A 25505-nucleotide genomic window follows, 5' to 3' on the forward strand; every position below is an offset into this window, starting at 1 on the left:
TGTGTTTTAGAGCTCCCAGCTGTTTCTCTGGAATAATTTTTATAGTCTGGCAAAAAAAAAAAAAGCAGCATGTGTTTTATAAAAAAATCATGGTTCTAAGATTCCCTTGAGAGTAAACATTTACAAATTAAGAATTGTTTGTGCGAAAGGAATAGGGTATAGGGGACTCTGAAAGCCCAGCAAAACAGAGCTATAATTTAACCCGCTGTAGTAAAACCTTGTTAAATAAAACCACTGTGTGATGTCGAGCTAGGGCAAGGCATGTAAATAAGTTGGTGCTTTTTAAGACGGTTGTATTTCCAAAGGCTTGGATGTCTGTGGTTGTTCAGAAATGCTTAGTTCACTTGCTAACACTTGGGCGTTTCTTCTTAAGAACTGTTGGGGAAGCCTTCTCCCATGCCTCAGGGCATGTCTTGGCCACTGTCAGGTTGTGCAGAAGAGCCTCCCCAACAAATCTTGATACACAGATCTTAAGAAGAAACATGGGACTTCAACCATGCCAACAAGGCCACCTGGCAAGGGGTGGCTTTATGTTTGGAGGTGAGAATTTAAAGGATTTAGCCCAACTAGAAAGGAAGAACAATAACTGTACAGCAATGGTAAGTTTAAAGAAGCAGCATGAGCATAATTGCAATCTTATTCTTGCAAATGGTCACTGCTGTTTTGTGATTTTTTTGTCCAATGTGAAGGAAGTAACAAGGAGAACTGTGTACACCAACAGATATACGGATGACTTGGGTATGGAGCAAGTGTATGGACAGTGCTGGACCTTGACCTCAAAGACCTCAGATTCTTGCCCAGTTAGGAAGTGACTAGAGGCTTTGGATTAGTCTTTACCTCTCAGCATAGCTGTCAACTTACAGATTTGAAAATAAGGGACCAGCAGCCTTGAAAATAAGGGACCAGCAACCAAAATAAGGGACCTGCAGCCTCACCTGTTCCAGGCACTCCAGTCTTCCTGTCCTCCTGCAGTCTGGTCAAACTCATGCTGATAGCTTCAAGAACACTGTCCAACCAACTTTGTAACCAGAGGTTCAACAAAATAGAATCTGAATCACATGCACCACAAGGCCTATGCAGCCTCAACTTAAGATGGCTCCCCGGCCTGGCTTGGCAATGCAAAGTTTGCAGCAGCACGTGCAACAAAATGGTGTCCAGCATTCAAAAAACCCCTCAGCTTGCATTAACTAGCCACACACAAGGCATGCAAGCTCCACCCCCCAGTTGTTCTTAGACTTCTTATTGGGTGAGCAACATAGCCAAGCAACACAGTTGGCGCCTCCCTCCTCCCTGGCTGGCAGGGAGGGAGAGGAGCTGCTTCCTTTGAAATTTAAGGGACAACATTTAAGGGACATCCATCAATAAGGGACAGCAGCGGGACATGGCGCTGGAATAAGGACTGTCCCTTCAAATAAGGGACACTTGACAGCTATGCCTCTCGGCCTTCTTCCCGACCTGATAGCATCAGTAGATGATGTTCATCCAAGCAAGGTGGTGCTTGGATGAACATAATAAAAGTCATTCCCTCTAAAATTGAGCTTGGGTTCTGTGCCTATTCATTTGGAAGCAAAACAGTCACCCCAGGATAAGCATACTAAGAGAATGCCGAAGTACATAAAGGCAGGTAATTTTCACCCAGAATTGATTAACAAGGAGCGTTCACCTCTACATAGTTCCATCCTTATTTCAGACATTGTAATATATTGTGATGTTTAGCTGGTGATATATTGTGATGTTGGAAACCAGGTATCTCCCAACCAAGGACCTCCCAGAGTTTTCACACTTGAAAAAGGCTTAATGCTGGGCTGAGACTCCTGTGACCTTCCATCTGGACCTTCCATAATATCCATCACCCTTGGCTATTGGCCATTGGCTATGCTGGCTGACATTTGGAGTCCAGCATCTGGAAGGCCACAAGTTCCCCATTCCTGCTTTAAAGGAATCAGAACCTGATTGGAGCCCTGAACAAAAGCACTCCTAGAGGGCTGCAGGTCCTACTTGTATTAGAAATAGTTCTGTAGCATAATAATTTGGAATACAGTGGTACCTTGGTTAGCATATGTCTTGGTTTGCATACATTTTGGATTACAAACATGTCAAACCCGGAAGTGCGTGTCCTGGTTTGCAACCTTTTTTTGGATTACAACCCATTTTTTGGGATTACGAACAAAATATTTTTGGAGGCCCCATTGGCAAAAGCGCGCCTTGGGTTACAACCTGTTTTGGTTTACAAATGGACCTCTAGAACGGATTATGGTTGTAAACCAATATAAAGTTAAGGTAAAGGGACCCCTGACAATTAGGTCCAGTAATGGCCGACTCTGTAATCTCACTCAGTAATCTCACTTTATTGGCAGAGGGAGCTGGCGTACAGTAAACCAAGGTACCACTGTACTAATAGCCATTGCATTGCTAGTAAATATATATCTCTGCTTGCTTTTGTTCACAGTAATGTAACCAAAGCATTGCCTTTTTAAAGAAATCTGCCTTTTCTAACAAGGCCTGATCCAGGGTATTGCACAAAGGAAAAGAAGTCCTGCCCATAAACTTACTTGTTCCCTTTATCACAGATTGAGACCACAGTGGGTCACTAGTTACCACAATGGTTCATCTGCTAAACTACCTTGAAGTAGTTTACTTAAGCCTGATGACAGCTAGACAGTTTTCCTTAAAGTATCTGACTTTCTTCATGAGACCACTGTGAAGCTGCCATAGACCCTTGCCTATGGGCCCCTCTTCGTCTCACATCCTAGATATTGGTTAACAGGGCAACTATTTATGCATGCCTGTACAGAATTAAGGTCTACTGAGTTCAGTGGGACTTAGATCCAGGTGATTGTGTGTAGGATTGCAGCCTTAATGGCAAGTACAGTACTAGCCAATCCATTAGATATTTCATGGTTTTGGAGATACAGAGGTACCTTTTGAATTATGGAAGTTTCTGTTACCTTAAATGAGTGCTTCAGAGCATTGGTCATTTTTAACCCAGAGGAAATCTCCCTGGTCACCAATGAGCTCTCTACAATGAGCTGCTTATTTCACATTTGTCAATATTTTAGAAAAACAAAGACCAAGCTAAGTTTATTGCACCAGTTTTGTATTTTTAAAGGATTGGCATCCATTTTAATGGCCATAAAACTTCAAGTAGCATAAAACTTAAAGGAATTTATCTCTTTCTACAAATAGAGATTTTTTTTGTCTTTAGCCTATTTTATTATTCCCATTTGAAACAGATGAATAACCTGTTTGTGTTCTGAGCCCTTTCTACATCCTGACTTTTTTTTTTTTAATCCCATAATTCATTTGCCACTTCAGATGGTACGTTTCAGCTTTGGACAGCTGCAGAAGCGTGGAAAGGAAAGAGGTTACTTCAAGATCAAAATATAGGTGCATTGGCAAAATGACATGGAGAAAAGCTTCCACAAAGCTCATTCGCATTGTGACTATCAATACTGGTCTTGTCGCTACTCTGCCTTTTTATTAAGAGACTGCATCTGGAAAGTAAAATGCTTAAAAGCCTTGGCTAGGACTAGTTTCAAAAAGCAATTAGAACTGCAAATTAGAGAAGCACCAGGCGCAGAATTGCATTTGGGAATTATGAAGCAATGAGCATGGGAAGACTTTCTGGAGTGGACTTTATCAACACACTCAGTGTGCAGTTAGGATGGGTGTACTGGGAGTTTGCTAATGGACTTGCCAGACTTAATTCTCTTCCAGCTGAAATCTCTCTCTGCTCCCCCTCCTCCTGTTGTGAATCATGAGCATTACAAAATGTAAGAATTTAGGAGGAGAACGAGGAAGTAGTTAAGCACTCGCTTAGTCTTGTCTGGATTTGTAGTGAAGCAATCATCAACCTTTTCGTTGTGAAAAGTTGACAGGGTTGCATAACCCACTTGCAGATGGTTAGTAGTAAGTTGTGGTCATTGTGGTTGAAATGGAAAGTCGTCCTGCAAGTTGTAACTTTTACGTTTTCTGTAGATACCTTTGTTAAGCGGAGAGATGGTGAGCTTGAAGAATGCTTTGGGCGCATTTCCACATACCAGTATTTCATCACTGCCTGACTTCCAGGAATTCTACAGTGGTTGTTAAATGTGGGCATCATCATCTTTGCTGCTGCTACTTAAAAAATTAAGTGCTAACAGTGCGGTAGGCGCCATACCAACCAAAGAAGTTAATAATTGTTCTTGCTCAAGAACATAACAGTGCAAGTCTTCTACCTAAGGCCTGGCTCATGGGGTGGTGGGACTTCCAAAATTTTGCAACATAAGCTTGTCCTCAATTAGTGTAGAAGGAATAATTTTGAAAAGCTACTTTACTTTATGAATAAGAAGCAAATGCTGAGTTTGCAGAGAAACTAAGCAAACTGAAGTATGTCACCATGTTTCTCATTCAATCCAGGGTACAGAAATCCTTGGGTTTTGAAATGTGCATTTCTTTGGGAGGATAGGGCGGAGTGTTGAATTAAGTTTTACTTTTTCAAGTTATTAAGGACTACAAGTTAACCTAACAAAGTTGCTGAATGTTCCTCTCTGCATAAAAGGTTGCCATTTTATCTCCTTTCTTTGCTTCTGTTAATTTTACCCTTGCTACCACAGTACCGTCTTTGGGAAGTTTTAAGTGATATTGTTGACTATGAAGGTTGCAATCCAGTGCACACTTACCTGTAGGGTAACCTTTAGCAATAACTAAAAGCTAAAGGTAACAAGGTTTGCAAATGTAAAACGGCTACTCAATAAAATTTTCACAAATGAAGCAAGTAAAATACTTAAATTGACTATGTATTCCCTAACTCCCGACAGTATAAAAATAGCTTTAGATTAACCTTTAATGAGGAATGTTAATTGAATGCAAATATTTAAAATGCCTTATATTCTGCAGACAACATTGGATTTACAGGGTAGAGATATTTGTATCGAAGAATGATGGATTGTTGGTGCAGTGGGTTTATTTTTTAATCTATGCCATTTCTCCCTAGTAAAATACATCCAAAGGTAGATGTACAAGCAGCATAGACATAATTGCAGAAACTATCTCCTAGTAGAGGAATGTTCAAGTGCTGTGATGTGTGTAGAAGCCATAAGCTGCTCTTCGGTTAACCAGAGTCCATGAAGTATAAGTAACTTTAACAATGATTTGTCAGTCGTATGCAGGCAGGCTGAGCACTTGCAGCTTAACCAAGTGATCCAGAACTCTGAAAATAAATCTTGTCGTGGCATGCTATCGTCTCCCTTGCATAGCCTTGATGTGAAAGAGTTGACTACTTACGGGTGAGAAAAGTGTTCAGATTCATCACCTGTGACCTCATTTATTTAATTTTCCCTGCCACATAACATTTTTGAAAAGCAGTTACTTATCAGGGCTTCTGATGGGGAATGTAATCAAATTTTGACTTTGCCAGGTCACACGCACAAGAAATTGTATGCACTAAGCTTGCATGGTTACAGGAACAATTGAGTTTGTCAGCCTTGCAAGGTGGAGCAGTTGACTATGGCTCATCCACCTGCCCCCACACTGCCATTCAGAAGACATGGTGAGCCATAAACCATCTACTGTGAACTAGCAGCATACCACTGCATGCTCCCAAATCAGCCCCGTTGCAGTCCTACCCTGGCACAAGCTTTGGCTTATCATAGAATCTCAGTGCTTGTGGTTTGTTAGGAAGCCAAGATTTGTTCTTGGCCTTTTGTTCACAATTTGTTGAGAGAGACGAATCTTGTAAACTTGTTCACAGTATGATTTTTAGCTTACTGTGTTGCCTGAAACACAGCCACAGAATGCCTACCACTAGTTATGGCTAGCCTGCTATGACCTTGCAGCTAAAGGTAATCTTCTGCAGGCGTAATATGTGCACTTCTACCATGAGTGTCTGTACACAGATACCGCACACACTTCCATTGTTGTCCATTATTCAAGGTCTTGCACAAGGAAGGTGTGTGCGACTTACGTACAGTGTTTGCCAGAGAAATCCGAATATCAGAATGGTTTGCACCAGTCCTAACTGCTCGTGTTAGCACCTGCTGGCAAAACTTTTCTTGCTTGTGTTTAATTGACAAGGCCAGGCTGGATGCCAGAGATATTTTAAGAGACTCATATAGCCTCGGACTGCACACGTGCTCAGAGCTGTAGACAAATTAATCGATTTCCATGTTTTAATAATTCTGGGCATCTTGCAAAAGACTGAGCTGTTTTTGACTTATACTTTTTTTCACTTTAACGTCCAGTTGTCTATAAACGTGAAGCTTGCTTGAGAAGGATCACTGAGTCGGGGATTCAGGAACTGTGAAGCCTTTGCAATTTGTGGTTCTTGTAATAAACAGTAGGATTTTGCAAGAGGGCCAGAATCCAGTCTTGTTTTCTTTAGTGAATATAAAATACTTTCCTGCATCTCTTCTTCCCCCATTGACCCCAACACACACAATCTGTTCCAGGGGTGGTCAAAGTGGTGCCCTCTAGATGTTTTGATCTACAACTCCTATCAGATTCACCCGCCATGGCCAATTGTCAGGAGTGATGAGAGTCCACCAGCACCTGAAGGGCACCGGGTTGGCTATCCCTTGTAATTTAAAGCAGGCAGTCTCATGAATTGCAGTCTGGGTCTGCATGTGGCTGGTCAGCTTGATGCTGTTCCTTTTCTTTATGTGCTGTAAGAGATGCTTCACATTGTGGCTAAACTAGATGTGACTTGGGTGGAGGCATGTTTGCATATTCACACGTCTTCCCCACGTATAAAGTGCATGTCTAATTTTGCAACAAAAACTGCATGCTGCACTTTGTTGCTTGAACCTGCTTATCTACAGTATTGTTACGGAAATTACGGGTTAAATGTTACAAATATTATGCCTGAATGTATCCTTTCAACTTGACAGCTCAGGGAAGCTACCTAGCTTTAAACATTATATAAAATCAACTCCTTTGCCAGTTTCCTCCATTCCAAAGCTATTTCCCCTTGAAAAAGGACTCCAGGAAGTGCCCAGAGGTGACAATTGCTGGGCTCATTGTTAACCAAGGGAAGCCAAATCTCATCACCTGACTTGCCTCCGGCTCTAGACATGCAAAGGAACTTCTATTGTACTTTTGGGTGGTGGGTACTTAAGACATATTTGTCTATGTCTACCTGAGTCTTGCCCTGCCATGTCTGCTTATGCTAATCTTGTACCAATGACTTGTCTGGACATGTTTGCCAAGCTTAAACCCCTCCCCTTTTGTGACATGTCATGATGTAGCAATGATGTAGCAATGATGCTGTACGAACTGTATTCCGGGATATGGTGGGGAAATTTTAAAAGTCTTTGTCACCCCATCCTTCGGGTTCAAAAATTCCTCTTTGAACCTGTTGCACAATAAACTGATCTACAACTATTTGCTCCGGGTGGTGGCTGGACTCCTTCCTTTATTCCGCAGGGACCTGCGGGCTCGAGCTGGGTGACTGAGCAGCCTCACACCTATATTTTTCTGTAACAAGTATCATACCAGCTGTACATAGATAATTTGAAGGTACAAAAGAGAGATCAGCGGGCACCTTATAACAGGTATACTTGCATGTACATAGGACTTCCTCTCTACTCTCTCCCCTTCCTGCTTACCCCTCCAGAGCAGATGGGGTGGGGCAAGGTGAGGGAGGGGAAGTCCCATTTTTGTTGTTGTTTAGTCGTTTAGTCGTGTCCAACTCTTCGTGACCCCCTGGACCAGAGCACGCCAGGCACTCCTGTCTTCCACTGCCTCCCGCAGTTTGGTCAAACTCATGCTGGTAGCTTCGAGAACACTATCCAACTATCTCGTCCTCTGTTGTCCCCTTCTCCTTATGCCCTCAATCTTTCCCAACATCCGGGTTTTTTCCAGGGAGTCTTCTCTTCTCATGAGGTGGCCAAAGTATTGGAGCCTCAGCTTCAGGATCTGTCCTTCCAGTGAGCACTCAGGGCTGATTTCCTTCAGAGTGGAGAGGTTTGATCTTCTTGCAGTTCATGGGACTCTCAAGAGTCTCCTCCAGCACCATAACTCAAAAGCATCAATTCTTCGGCGATCAGCCAGTTGAGGTGGAAATCTTTGCTCTAAAAGGATGGCTTCATTGGATATAACTTGCTTTTTCAGTCTATAAACAACCACTCCACTGGTTGCCAGTGACAAGTTAAAATTGCCTGCAGAAACCAAGCAATGCAGCTTTTGTAAATAAATGTTTGGTTTGTTTGTTCTTTCTTCAAACAACGGATGTGTCCCAAATGCTTAACGTAAGTATATTTAGGCAGACAAATCAGTAAAAACGTTCTGTACTAGCAAGGTCTATGGACTCTTTTTATTTCAAAGGTGGTTGACCTACATTTTAGAGTTACAAAGAAGAAAAATGTGGCGATAAATTTCAGTTTAGTAGATTACTGCAGTTATTACAATTACTGGTATACCATCTTTAATGACCAGGGATGCAAGTAAGGTTTATGTAAGCGGTGTTGCTATAAGCGTGTCTTCCTATGTAAATAAACTGAGAAACAAAAACAAGATGAGTTTAATTTGAAAGGTCAGAGGATTAGAACAACATAATAAAAATAATCGAGATAATGAAGCTGGAGGAAGTAAAAAAAAATGTAGTAGATAATAAGCTGCAAAAGCCTTAAAAATGTTTTGAGAGAGATAAAAGGAGATAAAAGGAAGAAAAATATCCTTCAATAACCAAACAACAATGTTAAGAGAGATTAGCAGAATTTATTGCATTTTATAAATTTATGTGTGGTTTGAGGCATCCACAGGACAAAGGCTTCAATGAGTTCTTTGCCAATACAGACATTCCTAAATTTAATTGAAGATCATATTGTATTTTTTAAAAGTCTCATAATTTTTCAAGAGATAAAATAAACAAAGCAGATGCAGATAAAATCAAATAATTTTCTATGATTAGATAGGTTCTGAACCAAATATTATGAGGTGTTCATTAATTAAAACTTCTAGTTAATACCATACTCCATACAAAATGCTAGGAACACCACATGATATGAATAAATCCTCAAGAAAAGGAAATGCCTGAGATTAACCAGTTGATACAGGCCTAATTTTCTGCTGAGTGAGGATTATTATGAAAATCTTAGCACATTTGGCAGAATCAATAAAGTGGTAATCAATAAAGTGGTAGGAAATTGTTTGGTGACTATCTGGATTTGATTGTAGAAATATTTTCTTTTTAAAAAAACAACCATAAATCATTAGATGGACATTGAACATAATTGCTAATTATGGGTGGGGGAGTTATTGGGTTGTTTTTGTTTTTATTTTGATTGTGTATTTTGTGCTTTTTTGTTGTGCTTTTATCCTGAGAACCGCCCTGAGACCTGTAGGTATAGGGCGGAATAATAATAATAATCACAAGGGGGAATCATATTGTGGAAGAGACTTTTGATAAAGTCAGATAAACTATATCAGTTAGAAAACCTTCAACCTTTCAACTTTAAAATTACCGTTTGGGTGGAATGCATTAATAGGATTTATAAATACTTTACCAGTTAGTGGTCAAAAATCAGAAAACATAACTTTTATAAAGAGGGACTTTCAGAATGACTGTACCTCTATCTGCTTATTTACAATTAATATTGAACTATCCACAAATATCATTGTCGGGAAAAGTACAGATACTACACTTGATTAACAAAAGGTACAAATTTAAAATATTGTGCTGTCAGTGGCATATTTTCAATAATAAATATAATTTAAGACTATAATCCTATGCACACTTACTTTTAATCCTGTAAACAGTTTGTTCAGTTAGCATCATGTGTTGTTTGGGCTTTCCTACTGGTAAAAAAATGTGGTACTTCAAAATGGTGAATAATATAAATCCTTACAGTTAAGGAGTGGTTATAGGGTAAGAGAGAAATTTGCAGAAATGATAAAACATTAAAAAAAGGTGGTACAGCTGTGGGAAAACAGAATTTTGAGATATGCTAATTCAACCCATTTCATCCACATGCTTTTTTGGGGGTTATAAAACTCCTCAGTCCACCTTAAACCTGAAAAGGGGGTGACTAACAAACACGACTGCTCCCACATCATTTTGGCCCTGGTACTTCTGATTTACACAAGGTGACAACATGGGGAGTTCAGGCCTTTCAAATGAAAGACCAACATTCTAATCACAGTGTCTTGTAAAAATAAATAAATAAAATCCACTCTCAAGCTCAAGAAGTAATGCTATTTTTGGCCTCCTGACCATGACTCCACTTCCCAGGTTCTGAGTCATAAAAGCTGCTGAATTCATAACTACTTTAAAAAAAAAGAAAGAAAGGCTTGTTTGCTTAACTTCTGCCGAAAACATGTAGAGAGGGAATGTTGCAGCAGAAAGATTACCTAGTTCTTGATTTCTGTGTTTTATTAACCATAGTTTGGTAGTCACTCCATACTTGTATTGTATTTGGGTTTAATGTTTTAATGTAATAGGTTTTAAGTTTCTACGTAGGACAATTTTGGATGGCGTCATAGTTTATGAATTTCAGAAACTAAATACTTGTGCATGTCAACCTGTCATCTAACATGGCAGCTGGGGAGATTAGGTGGGTTACATTGGTCTGTGCTAGGGGCGTCACTGATATATAGTCATGAAACATATGCTACTTCCTGCTTTCATAAGCGCTCCTATGATGTAAGAATAGGCAGGAGATTAAAACCTAACGATTATATCCATTCAAGGATATTGGAGAGGGGCGAATCTTTGGTAGTAGATATGATTGTGAAGATGTGAAGATGCCTCTGTCGTACCTCAATTTGGCTTCTGTTAAATAGGTTTGCAATGTGCTTTAGTAATAGACCGACAGAATCTTTATTTTTGAGTGCAGAACTCAGATGGTAGGATGCAAGCAGGTTTATAAATGCTCTGATACAGTTGGCTTGTTTGAGGTTATGTGAGAATTCTATGGCTCAGCTGTGTTTGCAAAAGTGTTAGTCACCATTAGTCACTTCCACTGGGTAACGCTTTTGTCTCATTCAAAACACCGCATTTTCAGATGTATTTCTGTTGAAAAGGAAGTCATGGCTTTACATCTTCAGTATTAAGTGGGCAGCTGAAGAGAAGGGTCAGGATTCTTCTTTCAGGCACCCATCCTGAAGCGGCGCTGGTATAGGTTTTGCTGCTCTCTCCTCCAAGCAAGCAAAACTACTTCTGTCAATCTGAACGGCCTGTGTCTTTGTGGCAGGGAGAGGAGAGTGTGGAGGATAGAGGAAGTATCCTCTAACTGCTTGGTTTTAGAGCACAGGCTATATGTAACCCATTCATTTGCTGTTGGGTGGGAGCACATAAATGGAAGGAAAGCTCCAATGCATTATCTTTTTGTGCCCATGAGCTCCACAGATTCTGTTTGGCATGGGACTACTGTGTGCATAATTGCTTATCAGGGAGTATTGCAGAATAAGATGCATCTGTCCAACGTAACCTATTCAAGCTGTATACACTTTGCTCCCGGTCTTTAATAAGACAGTCCTACTCCACAACAATGAAGTGCTGCTTTCTGCTTTATACATAGGTTTTCATAGAGAAGTGCAGAAAAAGAAAATCCAAGTGACTCAGAATAACCGAGCCAAAGTTGGCTTGTTCAGGAACACTGCTAATATTATTAAAGCTTTTCATTATTGTTAAAGCTTTTCATGTGAAGCCAGTAAAGGTAAAGGTACCCCTGCCCGTACGGCCCAGTCTTGCCAGACTCTAGGGTTGTGCGCTCATCTCACTCTATAGGACGGGAGCCAGCGCTGTCCGCAGACACTTCCGAGTCACGTGGCCAGCGTGACAAGCTGCATCTGGCGAGCCAGCGCAGCACACGGAACGCCGTTTACCTTCCCGCTGGTAAGCGGTCCCTATTTATCTACTTGCACCCGGGGGGTGCTTTCGAACTACTAGGTTGGCAGGCGCTGGGACCGAATGGCGGGAGCACACCCCGCCGCGGGGATTTGAACCGCCGACCATGCGATCGACAAGTCCTAGGCGCTGAGGTTTTACCCACAGCGCCACCCGTGAAGCCATTACTATGCGATAAACACGATGGTCTTTTCTACTGGGTGACTTAAAGAGGATTCCTGTAGCTCAAACAATGAAACTTAAACATTAAGTCAAGCATTTTAAACCTAGCTCATGTGAGCGGGGAGGCGTATGGCAGGCATGCATTGAGTGTATTTTTCCAACTTGCAGCTTAAAGGGGGGGAGCAAAAACTCGCTATTTTTAATTTTGTTATTCCTGGCTCAGAGTTAAGCAACGGGCATACATTTTCAGATAGTGAAATTAGGCTTGCTCATAATGTATATGTGCTGCCGAAGCAAGCACGACTTGGCTTGCTCGTAATATAAATAAGTGTTGCCCAGGAATGTAGCTTGTATTTCTGATATAGTTTATGAAAACAAAAGAACATGGATTAATCATACTTCAGGATGTAAGCACATTTTTTCAAGTAAAAGGCATATATCCACATGGGTCCCTGGAACTGTCAGAGCCAAAAATAACATTTTAGAATTTAAGCATGAGGCAACTTTCTGGGGCTGTAGTGCACATAAATGCATTGAGCACTCTGTTTCCCAAAGGAACGTGTCTCGTTGTGGGTTTCTTGATTTCAGCAAGCTGCCAGTAAAATTGAAGGAAAAGTAATTCACTTTTTCAGTAATGTTCATCTGAAATTTCTAAAAGGCACTGTGTGTTTTATACCTTCATTTTTATTTTATTTTTTTATACAGACATCCTGTTGCAAGATGGAAATGGTGGGTTTGCAAAGGAACAAAAGAAAGTTGTTTCAGTGTATTGCCACAGCACAGTCTTTTTCCAACCAAGATTGTTCATTAAGTATTCTTGGGTGCTCACCATCTAGCAAGTATGTTAAATGGAAATAGGTGCTTTAATTAAAATGTGCCCACTATGGTTTGGTGCCCCCTGCTGCTGTGGCAGCTGCTCAGTAATTTTTCAAGCACAATGCATTAACCACTCAAACAACACGTTGTAATAGGTTAGTGATAAGGCCAAGAAAAGAAGCCTTCTGTCCTTAGCAACACTTCACCCAGAGGTTCACAAACATTGCTTGACTTTCTACCCATTATTTGAGGTTGCTTTCAGCCCTCTCCCTCCATACAGAGTCCTCACAGCGTAGGGTTGCCATATTTCAAACAGTGAAAATCCGGACAGAAAAGTTGTTGAACTTTTTTTTTTTGCAAATTCATAAGAAACTGGAACCCTATCCAACTGCAGCCCTGTCGTAGCATATCAGATGGCTTGGTAGAGAGGCAGAATATTTTCTCATTTGTGCAGGGATTTGAAGAAGGTCAAAAAATGCCCTGGGATTTCAAGAAAGTAAGCCACAACAGGAGTCTCTTCTGATCAGCAAGTTGAGACTCCTTTCTTAGCTTTTTGTCAGCTGCTTGATAACTTGGAGGACTGGGTTTGTGGAGCCCTGGCCACACCTATGTTTCAGGTAGATTTGTTTAATTTGTGGCTGAGTTCTAAATCCTTTTAAAAAATATTGTAGAAATATTTCATGAGCCCGCTGTTCACTTAATGCAAATTGGCTGGGCTTCAGTTGTCTTGTGCTGCTATTATACATTACCCATGGACCAAAGAAGAAAGAGCCACAACAGGGGCTTTGGGATAATTAGGGACAAAGCTTTGTAACTTTGTTAAAATCTATGACACGCAAAACATCAGTTGAATTCCAAGATAGTCAACCCTTTCCCAAAGGTTGAGACAGCACAAATTTGCTTCTGTTTCAACCCACGTTCTCGCCTCCAGGTTTGTAGCAGCCTGCCAGGATTTGTTCTGCAAGCTTCCTGGCAATATACCCTGAAGGTACTTTGCAGGGCAGATAAGCCAGTCATTTTATGACCTGTTGCTTTCTATGAGATTTTATAAAAGCAGGATAACATGATTATGATCGGTGCTGGCATTATGCTGAAGTTCCTTTGCATTACAGCTTTTAGCATGATCTCACTGACAACAGATACAAGTCAGCAACAGTAAGCCAACAAACGGACAGGGCAGATTGACCCTCTAGAATGGGCAAACTGTGGCCCTCCACAATGTTGTTCAACCACCATCAGGCCTAGGCAGCATGGCCAATGGCTGGGGTGGAGTTTCAGTGCCACCTAAATACTGATTTCTTCATCCATTTTTTCTGGAGGAAATTAAGCTGAGGTGTAAAGTGGATGAAACTGTTTTGTTCATTGCTGCTGATATGAAATTAGCTTAATGTTATGATTATGTTGATTTGAGTGACTTTATGAGTGATTTTACTGTTTTAATGTGAACACTAGCTGAGAAAAACATTACAGCCCAACTTACAAGACAATTACATAAAACAAGCTGAGATAAAATCTTCCTTTTCTGAATATGGCCATACTCTCTTTTCTTCCTGATACCCAAAAACGCTGCTATTAGTCCTCTCTTTTTTTGAAGAGCAGGAACACAAAAACTAGTTGCAAAACATATTAATGTACATTTATAAAACGTGTTGTTCCAGAAATGATATTTGGCACTTGTATTATTCCAAACACTTGCAGTTGAAAATTCAGACCGCCCTGCTTCTGTTTCTCCTTTCTCTTCTCATTGCCTTCCCCAGCTTTTCACAATGATCTTCAGGTCAACCTATTAGCTCCTGACCCAGGATGTGAGTGCTGTTCCTGGGATCTATACTGTCTCAAGAGTCTCCCAACAGGCACCTACAGGGAAACATGTGCTTGCAAAGGCTTTCCTTGGCAGCTACAGAGTGTACAGGGGTACCTTGGGTTAAGAACTTAATTCTTTCTGGAGGTCCGTTCTTAACCTGAAACTGTCTTAACCTGAAGCACCACTTTAGCTAATGGGGCCTCACGCCACCACGGCACAATTTCTGTTCTCATCCTGAAGCAAAGTTCTTAACCCAAGGTACTATTTCTGGGTTAGCAGAGTCTGTAACCTGAAGCATCTGTAACATGAATCATCTGTAACTCAAGGTACCACTGTATACATAAACATACAAATTAGGCTTGAAAAAAGCATTCTGTAGATTAAGGATAGCTCAACTGATAGAGCATAAGGCACTTAATGTCAGGGTTATGGGTTTGAGCCCCATGTTGGGTGCAAGATTCCTGCATTGCAGGGGGTTGGACTAGATGACCCTCACTATCCCTTCCAATTATGTGATGATGATGATGATGATGATGATGATGATGATGGTAATAATAATAGTAATGATAATAATTTATTATTTATACCCCGCCCATCTGGCTGAGTTTCCCCAGCCACTCTGGGCGGCTTCCAGTCGAGTGTTAAAAACAATACAGCATTAAATATTAAAAACTTCCCCAAACAGGGCTGCCTTCAGATGTCTTTTAAAGATAAGATAGCTACTTATTTCCTTCACATCTGAAGGGAGGGCGTTCCACTGGGCGGGCGCCACTACCAAGAAGGCCCTCTGTCTGGTTCCCTGTAGCCTCACTTCTCTCAATGAGGGAACTGACAGAAGGCCCTCGGCACTGGATCTCAGTGTCCGGGCTGAATGATGGGGGTGGAGACGCTCCTTCAGGTATACAGGACCGAGGCTGTTTAGAGCTTTAAAGGTCAGCACCAACCCTTTGAATTGTGCTTGGAAACATACTGGGGCCAATGCATCTCTCTCAGGACTGGTGTTATGTGGCCACTCCCAATCACCAGTCTAGCTGCCGCATTCTGGATTAATTGCAGTTTCCAGGTCACCTTCAAAGGTAGCCCCACGTAGAGCGCATTGCAGTAGTCTGTGTATTCAGTAGAATATGCTGTGGTATGTGCTTGTGTGTTCTGTTGTATGCGTGGTGCCCAAAACAGTTATTCCGGTTTGCATATGTAACTTTAAGAATTGTTAACTTTTAATAACGTGAGCTTATTTTTCCCAACTCCATCCCATTCCTTTTTCCTTGTGTGTCATATCTTGTGAGCCTGAGGACAGGGACTGTTTTAGTACTTGTTTTTGTATGGTGCTCTGAGAACCTTTTCTGTAAAAGGGTGGGTTATATATACTGTAAATCATCATCATCTGTGCCTCTGATCAAATGTTCTCTTTCGAGGAGTATGTATGAGTTTTGGGGGTTATTAAAACAGGTTTCAAATGGACTCTGTGTTCACAAAGCCCAGGACTGAATGAATCCCCCATTATCCTTGTAACAGGTGCAGTTAGCATGTTATCGTTTTCTCTCTCTAAATATTTGAAATCGGTCTTTCTGGTGTGGAAGAGAAGACCACATGCCTACAGCTCCCAGAGCCATTCTCCACTTCTTTTTAAGTGTCTGAAGGGAGTCCTTCCAGAGTCTGAACTTGTCAGTTGGGGCAAGAGATTAAAATGCTAGTACTGTGGTTCAGACTGTTATCCTTTCATCTCACGTTCCATCGCTTTCCCTTCTGTGTGGAGAGGCATGGTTTAGGACTGAAGTGCCATGGTTAGTCTCCAGGTTTTGGCATTCATTAGAAAGCAGCAGAATCTGTTTCAGTTTGCACACAATAAACATTGCAGAGCAATTAAAATCCTTTGTAAGCTTGCAAACAAATGTGGCTTAGAACTTGTGTATCTTGTCCTGGCAAGGCTGGTAGCAGTTGGATCTGTTCCATGAGTCTGATAATAGGTATCCGAATTCCAGGTAGCTAAGGCTGGGTCAGACAGGACAGGACCTGAGCCAGCTCCCAATGTAAATCCCAGGGGCAATGAAAACTGTTTCAACAACACTCTGAGCTCAACTGCATGCCAAAATAGTGAAGCAGTTCTGCATGCCCTTCTCAGTTAGGTATAATTTAAGGGGCAGCATCTTGTCTTGGAGGCTGACATTCCTACTTGGCCAGATGGCCTCCACCTATCCCACTGCCTTTTCTGCTGGGAGCTTAGGGTAGACCAAGGGGCTGTAGGCAGTTCATGACTTTATGGACCCGTAAATCCTGGTTCATCCTCATTTTGAATAATCTGAATTCTGGGCTTCAAAAGAGCATCTTCTCCCCCTGGGTGGCTTGCAGAGCATTTTACTTTGAGTGGACCTCAGACCAGCTTCTGGGTCTGTCTTGTATCACTCAGCCAGAGTCCTACTGCACACACATCTCCATAGACATCTCCTCTGCATCAGAACTTCTGTACAGTATGTGGTTTCTGTATTCTGGGACATAAGGGCATGAAGAGAATTTCTAAGATTAAACAAAATGTAGCTGAAGATCAGAGTAGAAGCCACAGTCTCCATGACTGAGCTTTACTGAGCAACATGGATTACTTCTTCAAATGCCATGATTATATGGCAGTGACAGTGCTTTGATTACCAATCCCTACTGAAATATGGCACAGTGTTACAGCACTTGAAAGGGGAAAAAACTTGATGCCACAAATCCTTCAATGGTGGCAAATAAATGAGTTTTGACTCCCTATTACAGTGTTTTATGGTCCTGCTGCCACTGCTTGCCATTCTGCCAAAGTAAAAACTCCATCCGCTAGTTCTGTACCAGATTGTGGTGTCAAAGAAATAGGAGTTGTAGATGTGGGTTTTAATTTTATTTTCTTCCTTGAATGTTTTGTTTTTTAAGCTGCTTTTGAAATAGTGGCAGATTTGCTGGTAAATGGTTTACTTGCTATCTTCATTCCATACCTTCCAGAGAGAATAAATTGCTTTCACACTGCTTTTGCTCATCCTAACTACTTTCAAAATTCTTAGTGCTTTTTGAAGTATTGAGCTGAAGTCATAAAAGGCAAAGGAGTGATCTGGAAAGTATAGTTTGCAACAACATTCATTAGATGCATAGTGTGGGGGGGGGGGGGGAAATCTGGCATGTATCACCAAGACCTGGGTGGTTGAGGAAGGTGGGCTTGATCTCACCCAGCTCTGCCCAACCAGGTACTCAGCGCAACACTATGGCAGACCAGAGGGGTAGAGAAGGTCGCCATGGTCCATCAGACTTCTGTGACCGTCACCAAGGAACCACATCTCTTAGTAGCTGAATTGGAGGACCTGTATCTGCTTTTGGGCCAGAGAGGCAGTCTCCCTGATTGCTGGCCAAGGTGGTCTCAAATGTGGTGTTGTAGGAGCCAAGGACTATCTTGTTTAGTGACCTCAACATTCACACTATGGCTGCTTGTGAGCTGACGCAGAACTTCATGGCCTGCATGATAACCATGGGGCTGTCTCAAGTTGTCATTGGTCCGGCACATGGAGTGGGACATACCTTCAACTTAGTTTTACTCCTGATGGCACAATAAGTGGTCTGATAGTGGTCTGAAAGCACCTGTCTGCTTTAAAAGGATTTGGTTCTGTTTTGAAGAGGCCGTCAGTATTGGCAGGCAATTCACTGGAGCAAATTGTTGTTCAGTGGGGGAAATGAAGTAGTAATAATTCTGATAAATGAAGCCTTGATATATTCAGTTTGGTGTTCAATTCAGAGTTTGGTCTAAGTTTAATATGACATTTAGAGTTAAGAGCACACTTCCCATTTGAAGAAAACTATTTTGGTTCATTTGTGTTTACTATATTATGGAATAAAAACAAAAAATGTTTAAAACTATTTCTTTCTGAAAATGTAGTAGCTTTTATTTGTTCACTTCCATCAATATTGCAAAAGGTCTTTATGGATGTTTTGGTGACATGCAAATATTGCCCAATTTTATTTTATCACCTGCCTTTTATAAGATTAATCATAGTTGGCTGTCTTCACCTTGAGCTCTCGTGTGGGAAATCCAGTATTACCAGTAGAGTCCCAGAGACCAGGACCAGCTGTACTTTGTTCCTTCCTATAATAATATTGCAGGTGGAACATAGCATATTTTGGCACATGAGATGTAAAGGCCCTTGTTCATTGGGAGTGATGATTGAGCTCTTGCATTTCTGTATTTGTAGCCATTGGCCACTGATCTTGAGCCAGCCTAGCTCAGTCATGTTTCATAAACTGAGGACCAAATCGCCTTGTAGATGCCAGCTCTGTTTGGCACAATTCAGGCCATTAACTGATCCTACTCCTACCCCTCCATTGCCAATAGTAAATAATTTCCCTCTCCATTAGTCAATAATAAAGTGGCACATTTTGCAGAGCACTGCAGAGAGAATATTTCATGTTTCCTAGTCTAGTGCAGTAACTACACGCTGTTGCCTTTTTTCTCCCCTTTTTAAATTTTGATTATTAAACCCATTTCTCTCTATTAGCCAGGAGCTCAACGTGTAATGGCTTTCCCCCTTCCATTTAGAGAAAATGTGTTCATGCAGCACTTCTCCCACAATCTGGCCTGTTCTGTTTTTGCTTTACACTTTGTAGTGATTATATTGTAGCCGCTGTCCTGGGGCAGTCCCACCCCACCCCAAATCCTGGTGTAGAATGTACAGTTATAATATTAAGTGTGTTTGTGCACTTATTGTTCTCTCTTTCCTCTCCCCTCCTCCCTGCCATTTTTCATTTTAGAGGTTTACAAATGAGGACCACCTGGCTGTTCATAAACTCAAGCATGAAATGACACTGAAATTCGGTCCTGCCAGAACGGATTCAGTCATCATAGCAGGTACGTGTTACAATCTAGGTCAGTTTGGAAAGTGGCACGTTTAATACAGTCCAATTGTAAGATCAATACCAGAGACCAGATGCACTGAATATTATCTTCTCTACTCAAATTGTGACCTTCATTTATTCAGAAAGAGGTGGGAGGAAGGAATAAAGAAAGAAAGCGAGAGGCTTCTAGAACTCTGCTTCTTTATGTATTGTGGCAATACCAGGTTTTGTGTTTAAGAGTGAAAAATGTACAGACAAAAGGCTTTTCACATTTCTTCATACTTTTTTTCAGGGTGATAAACAAAAGCTTACGAGCTCTGCTTCCTTCCCTCCTCCCAGGTGTCAATTTTCTGAAGCTTTTAGGCTGTCACTTAATAAATTTGAAACTCCATCTCATGCATTGGCTGTTGCTGGGAGTGCATTTGCAGAGTCCAGATGAGTCTCTCTCAACAGGCACAGTCAATGCAACCCTTTATACAAGATTTCAGGAAAATATACCTGGCTGTCTCAACAGTAGGCTATTGCCATAAACTGTAGGCTGTTGCAGGAATGTCCCCGCACCCTGTCAATTATCCTTCATTTGTGAATCCTTAAAAGGAAGTGGCAGGGTTGCAATCATTGAATGAAATGGCTTTTTCTCTATTGATTAGTGAAAGAAGAAAAATATTCTGTTATATGCAGGAGTTTCTACTTGAGAATTAGTCTGTGCCGTGTTTGATTACTGTTAATGTCCTCTATGTGGGGCTGCCCTGAAGGACAGCCCTGAAGCATCAGTAGGTGCAGAATGCAGCAGCAAGAACACTTTTAAGAGTTTTGTCCTCCAGACATAATACACCGTTCCATGCCTGGAATGGTTTATTACACTGTGCCTGGAAACAGATAGGCAACCAATTTAAGAGCCTGGTTTTAACTTTTAAAGCCACAAATGGTTTGGGACCACACTGTCGAGAAGGACCACCAAGTACACGTGTGTGTGTGTGTGTGTGTGTGTGTGTGTGTGTCTGAGCCTTAGGATCAGCATCAGAGACCCTGCTCTCTAGTCCAGCAGTGAGAGCTATGAAGTTAGCGAGTACCAGGGACAGGGCTTGGTACTAGGGCTGATCGATATATCGTCCAAAACAGGTTTGTAGTCAACATCGTGATAACCGTTTCATAATACTGACTTGGCAATATACTCTCTTTTTCCCCCCATTTTTTTTTAATTCATTTTATAACACAAATAAACAACACAGACAGAAAAGCAAACAATACAAACAGATTCTTGTCTTATCCTTATTTTTTCTAAACATTGTTAGATGGGCTTCCCCAAGTCCCCCCATCTGATTTTCATTTTACCTCATCTTTAGCAGTTTACATATATCATAATTTCTAACCATTTTTTCATATATTTTTAATCACACTTAAAAATCTTCACATTTCACTTACAAATAATACTGTTTTAAAATACGCTATCGTCTACTTATAACCCTACAGCCTATATCCACTTCCATTATTTAAAAATACACTATCTTCTACTTCTAACCCTATAGCCTATATCCACTTCCATTGACTTGGCAACATACTGTGAATCACAATGTTTGTGTGTGCTATGTAAAAAATCACGATGTGGGGAAAACTGTGAAGGTGGTCATCACTTCTCTCATGATTCCTGCTGCCCCTTGTTGCTCTGTTCTATAAAATAACAGTGGTACAGTGGTACCTTGGTTCTCAAACTTAATCCATTCCGGAAGTCCGGTCCAAAGCCAAAGGCTCACTTTCCCATAGAAAGTAATGCAAAATTAATCCATTCCAGACTTTTACAAACAACCCCTGAAACAGCGATTTGATATGAATTTTACTATCTAACGAGACCGTTGATCCATAAAATGAAAGCAATAAAATGAAAGCAAATGTACTATAAAATATATAAGAGAGTATTGTCCATGGTCCATGGGGTCACAAAGAGTCGGACACGACTAAACAACTAAACAACAACATTGTAGATGATAAAAATTAAAATTAAAAAAAATTCTTACCTGCACTGATGATAATCATTGTTTAGATGGGGGGCTTTTATCCATTTCCGCATTCATACAATCAATCAATCAGTAGCTGAACTGGGTTCCGTACAGTCACAAAAACAAATTAATCGAAAAAGCCTCAAAAACAAAAACACAAAATAAATAGCAAAAACAAAAACACCAAACTTAATCCATTCCAGAAGTCTGTTTGACTTCCGAAATGTTTGAAAACCAAGGCGCAGCTTCTGATTGGTGCAGGTGCCCCGGAATCAATAGCCGACAGCTGCACCAGACGTTTGGCGTCCGAAAAATGTTCGAAAACCGGAACACTTACTTCCGGGTTTTCGGCGTTTGGGAACCAAGGCATTTGAGTACCAAGGCATTTGCGAACCAAGGTACCACTGTAACAATATTTAAAATATTAAAAGGCAATTAAAAATGTATACCGTATTTGTGCGTCCTATGGGGCAAATGCAGGCTTTCGCTGAAGCCTGGAGAGCGAGAGGGGTCGGTGCGCACCGACCCCTCTCGCTCTCCAGGCTTCAGGAAGCTATCCGCAAGCCTTGGGAGACCAGCGGGAGTTTCCGCCGGGCTCCCAAGGCTTGCGGACAGCAGCCTAAAGCCCGAAACCCAGGGAGCGCAGCGGGGCACACCCCAGGCTCTGGGCAGCTCTCCGCAAGCTCCGGGAGTGATGGCGAGGTTGAGTGCAACCTTGCCGTCGCTCCCAGACCCGTGCTGGGGTCGGGGGAAGCTCAGGCTTCCCCCACCCCCAGCCCGGCAAGCTCCGGGAGCGATGGCGAGGTTGAACACAACCTCGCTGTCATTCCCGGACCCGTTCTGGGAGCAGCTCGGGCTTCCTCCACCCCCAGTCCGGCAAGCTCCGGGATCAATGGCGAGGTGGAACGCAACCTTGCCATCGCTCCTGGACCCGTTCTGGGGGCTGGGGTTGGGGGAAGCTCGGGCTTCCTCCACCCCCAGCCCGGCAAGCTCTGGGATCAATGGCGAGGTGGAACGCAACCTCGCCGTCGCTTCCAGACCCCCAGCCCCGAGGCTAAAAATGAAGCCAGGACAGCTAGCGGGATCCACCCCGCTCGCTGTCATGGCTTCTTTGCTCTTTGGGGCTTGGGGAGGGAAATAAATTTTTTTCCTCCCCCCCCCCAAATAAGTGCGCCCTATGGGCTGGTGCGCCCTATAGGGCGAAAAATACGGTACGTTTCAGGCTTCTGAGAAGTAGCAGTTGCCTGGACAATACCCCGTTAGCCACTACATAGTTTCTTCTTTCAAACATTGTGATATATCATACTGTTGAAAACCAGATATTGCCCAGACCTACTTAGCACAGGACCTTTTCTGCTGATCCAGTCTGAGGAATATCTCTCCAAGAAGCTACATATCTACCTCCTAAAAACTTTTTATTCCAGCTTGTTTTCGGTGATTTTTATGGCATGGTGGCTGTTTGTTTGTTTATAAGGCTTTTATTTAGATAAGCAACATGGAAAACAAAGGTGAAAAAAGTCAAGTAAAAAAAATCCTACCCAACCTAACCCATCCACCCACACTGTTAACAGTTCATCAGTGAATGCTGGTATGTTTGATACCATTATGTTTGGTTAGAGGCCAATCAAACATAAGGGAGTACAAAAAAAGGCAGAGTGTAGCAGATAAGCAGGGGAACATATAGTCTTCTAACCATCATGTCTTAACAACCAGATATGTAAAGATGCTGCTGGCAACACCTGATTCACATGGCACTGTGTTTTAATAATGTATTTATCAATTACTGTTAATTGAGTGTTGTTGATTGCTTTATTGTTTTAATATTTTATAATTTTATTGTTTTTACTGATTGTGCTGTAAGCTACCTTGGGAGGGTGAACACCCTAAAAGGTGGAATAAAAAAAATTCTTTGTGAATTTTTCCCCACAAATTTTTTTATTGATTTTCCACATTTATCACAGAATGACATAACAAAGAAACACAAAACACACAACAAAGAAAAACACTCTACAATACAATAAAATAAAGCACAAAAAAGATTATTCCTTCTAATACCTACCGGTAATTCTCATAACATTGATAGCTGACTTCCTCAAATCCCCTCTAACTGAATTTCATTATATCACATTTATAACAGTTCTCCAAGTTCATATTTCTAATAATATTAACTCCTTTCATTTACTAATCTCTTCTCCTTTATTAATCTTCTAATCCTTAGTGTTTACTACCACATATCCTTATTCTACCCCTAGGCCTATTTGTTACTTCCAAGGATTTTCTATTTATCTTATATTACAGTATTTAGCTAAATATTCTTTGAATTTCTTCCAATCCTCTTGTGTCTCCTCTTCTTTCTGCTCGCGGATTTTCCCAGTCAGGTCGGCCAGCTCCAAAAAGTCCCAACATCTTCATCTGCCCAAAAATTCTTTGTGAATTAACATGCATGTTTCCGTTTGCTTGCCGTATACAGGCAACGACTGTTTTGTGCAGGGGTTGCGTTCCTGACCACCCCTCCCCGCTCATTGGTGGAACATATGTAAACCTGCCCATGCCCCGTTATGCCCCCTTTCCCGAACACTTCCAGGGGCAGCTCGATGCCCATATGCATGGTCACTCATCAACTGGAAGCGCTTAAAAAGATTGTTGCCTGTATTCCACAGGATGGATGTAGGAAAGAGCTTTTGAGCCTTCTGACAGTTATAAAACTTGTAGAATTTTGGCAGGTGTGGTTTATTTCATTCCGTCAGCACTGACAGGAAATACCTCTTAGGTGCACTTATTGATACAGTACTTTTTTTCTTTTTTTTACTCTTGCTATATAAAAAGTTCAGAAGTCACCATTTGGTTCTGTGTAGCCACTCTCTTCTCGCCAGGTGCTAATGTATTACAAGCAGAATCCTTCTTCCTCTTGGAACTTTTTCTTCCTGACACAAAGGAACTGCTGGAAGAATTGTGCATAGTAGGAGTATTGTGGGTATGAGCAGCTGGAGCTAGGACAGAGCAAATCGCTTTTTCACGGGTTTTTTTTAGTCCTTTTGTCAAGCACAAAATTATCCACGGTGCTCCAGTGTTGACAACTGCCATCATCTCCAGTTGTGCATTGTGGTGCTGATAGCGACCATTTCAAGGGTAGGAGATGCAAGTCATTTATTCCTCTTGCGGCAGTTATGCAGTAAAATAGATGAGTCACTCAGAACTCCTCTCCAGTCCTTGCAAACATCCTGAAAATATCAGCCCACACAGCTTGTCTCTCCCAGCAAGAACAAATCAGACTTTTCTCTCTGTGAGACCATATAATGTAATTTGCAAACAGAAGGTTCCCTTGAGATTCTGAGCTTGCCAACCTAGTAAAAAGTCCAGCAAAATCCGAGTTATGTGGACCTAGATTTTCACCAAGGCACTCTGTATCCCATCTTTCTGCAGCTATACTACACCAAGGTCCTTTGTGGGATGGGGTGGGGTATGGCTTTAGCCTTCATGGATTTGAAAATAAGCTGTGAGCAATTTATTGTGACTATGTATAACTAACTATGTAATTGCTTCCCTTTCCCATAGCTAACAGCAGCAAAACGAGTTATGCATAATTAGCATATCTATCCAAATATACATAATTCAGATCACTGTTTTACTTGATGCAGACATAGTAAAAAAAATAATCAATTTTATCTTAGTGCAGAATGTACACCACACCTTAGGTACAAAGCAGAAACAAGTTCATGTAGTAGTTGGAAGTAGGCATTCAGGAGCAGAAGTGAAGCAACTGGTGCTTTCTAAATAGTCACTCTTCCAGTTTCTCTATGGCAAGTAAGATTCATCTCTAGGCAATTAAGAATAGGTGGGTTTTTCGGGGGGCGGGGGTGTTGGTAAAGCAATTAATTTCAATTCATTAAGATTTTTGTAAATTGGAAGAGAATTGGTGGTTTAGGCCACTGATGTGCCATAAATGTTCTTAAACAGATACGTAGGAGCTAATAGTAAAAATAAAAAAGTAAAAATAAAAAGGTATAAAAAGAATTGTAAAGGTAAAGGTACCCCTGACCGTTAGGTCCAGTCG

General features: G+C 41.4%; 1 protein-coding gene across 1 annotated transcript in view; it reads left to right on the top strand.

Moving 5' to 3' along the window:
• The window catches only part of LOC309362998 (cyclic AMP-dependent transcription factor ATF-7-like), a 102745-nt gene that overhangs the window by 52955 nt on the left and 24285 nt on the right, over window positions 1-25505 (top strand). Inside the window, 1 exon segment of the mRNA XM_081899075.1 lies at window positions 19371-19467. Coding sequence (XP_081755201.1) covers window positions 19371-19467 — 97 coding nt within the window.

This window comes from Podarcis melisellensis, assembly GCF_964234715.1.
Source record: "Podarcis melisellensis genome assembly, chromosome: 2".
NCBI classification, from domain to species: Eukaryota; Metazoa; Chordata; class Lepidosauria; order Squamata; family Lacertidae; genus Podarcis; species Podarcis melisellensis.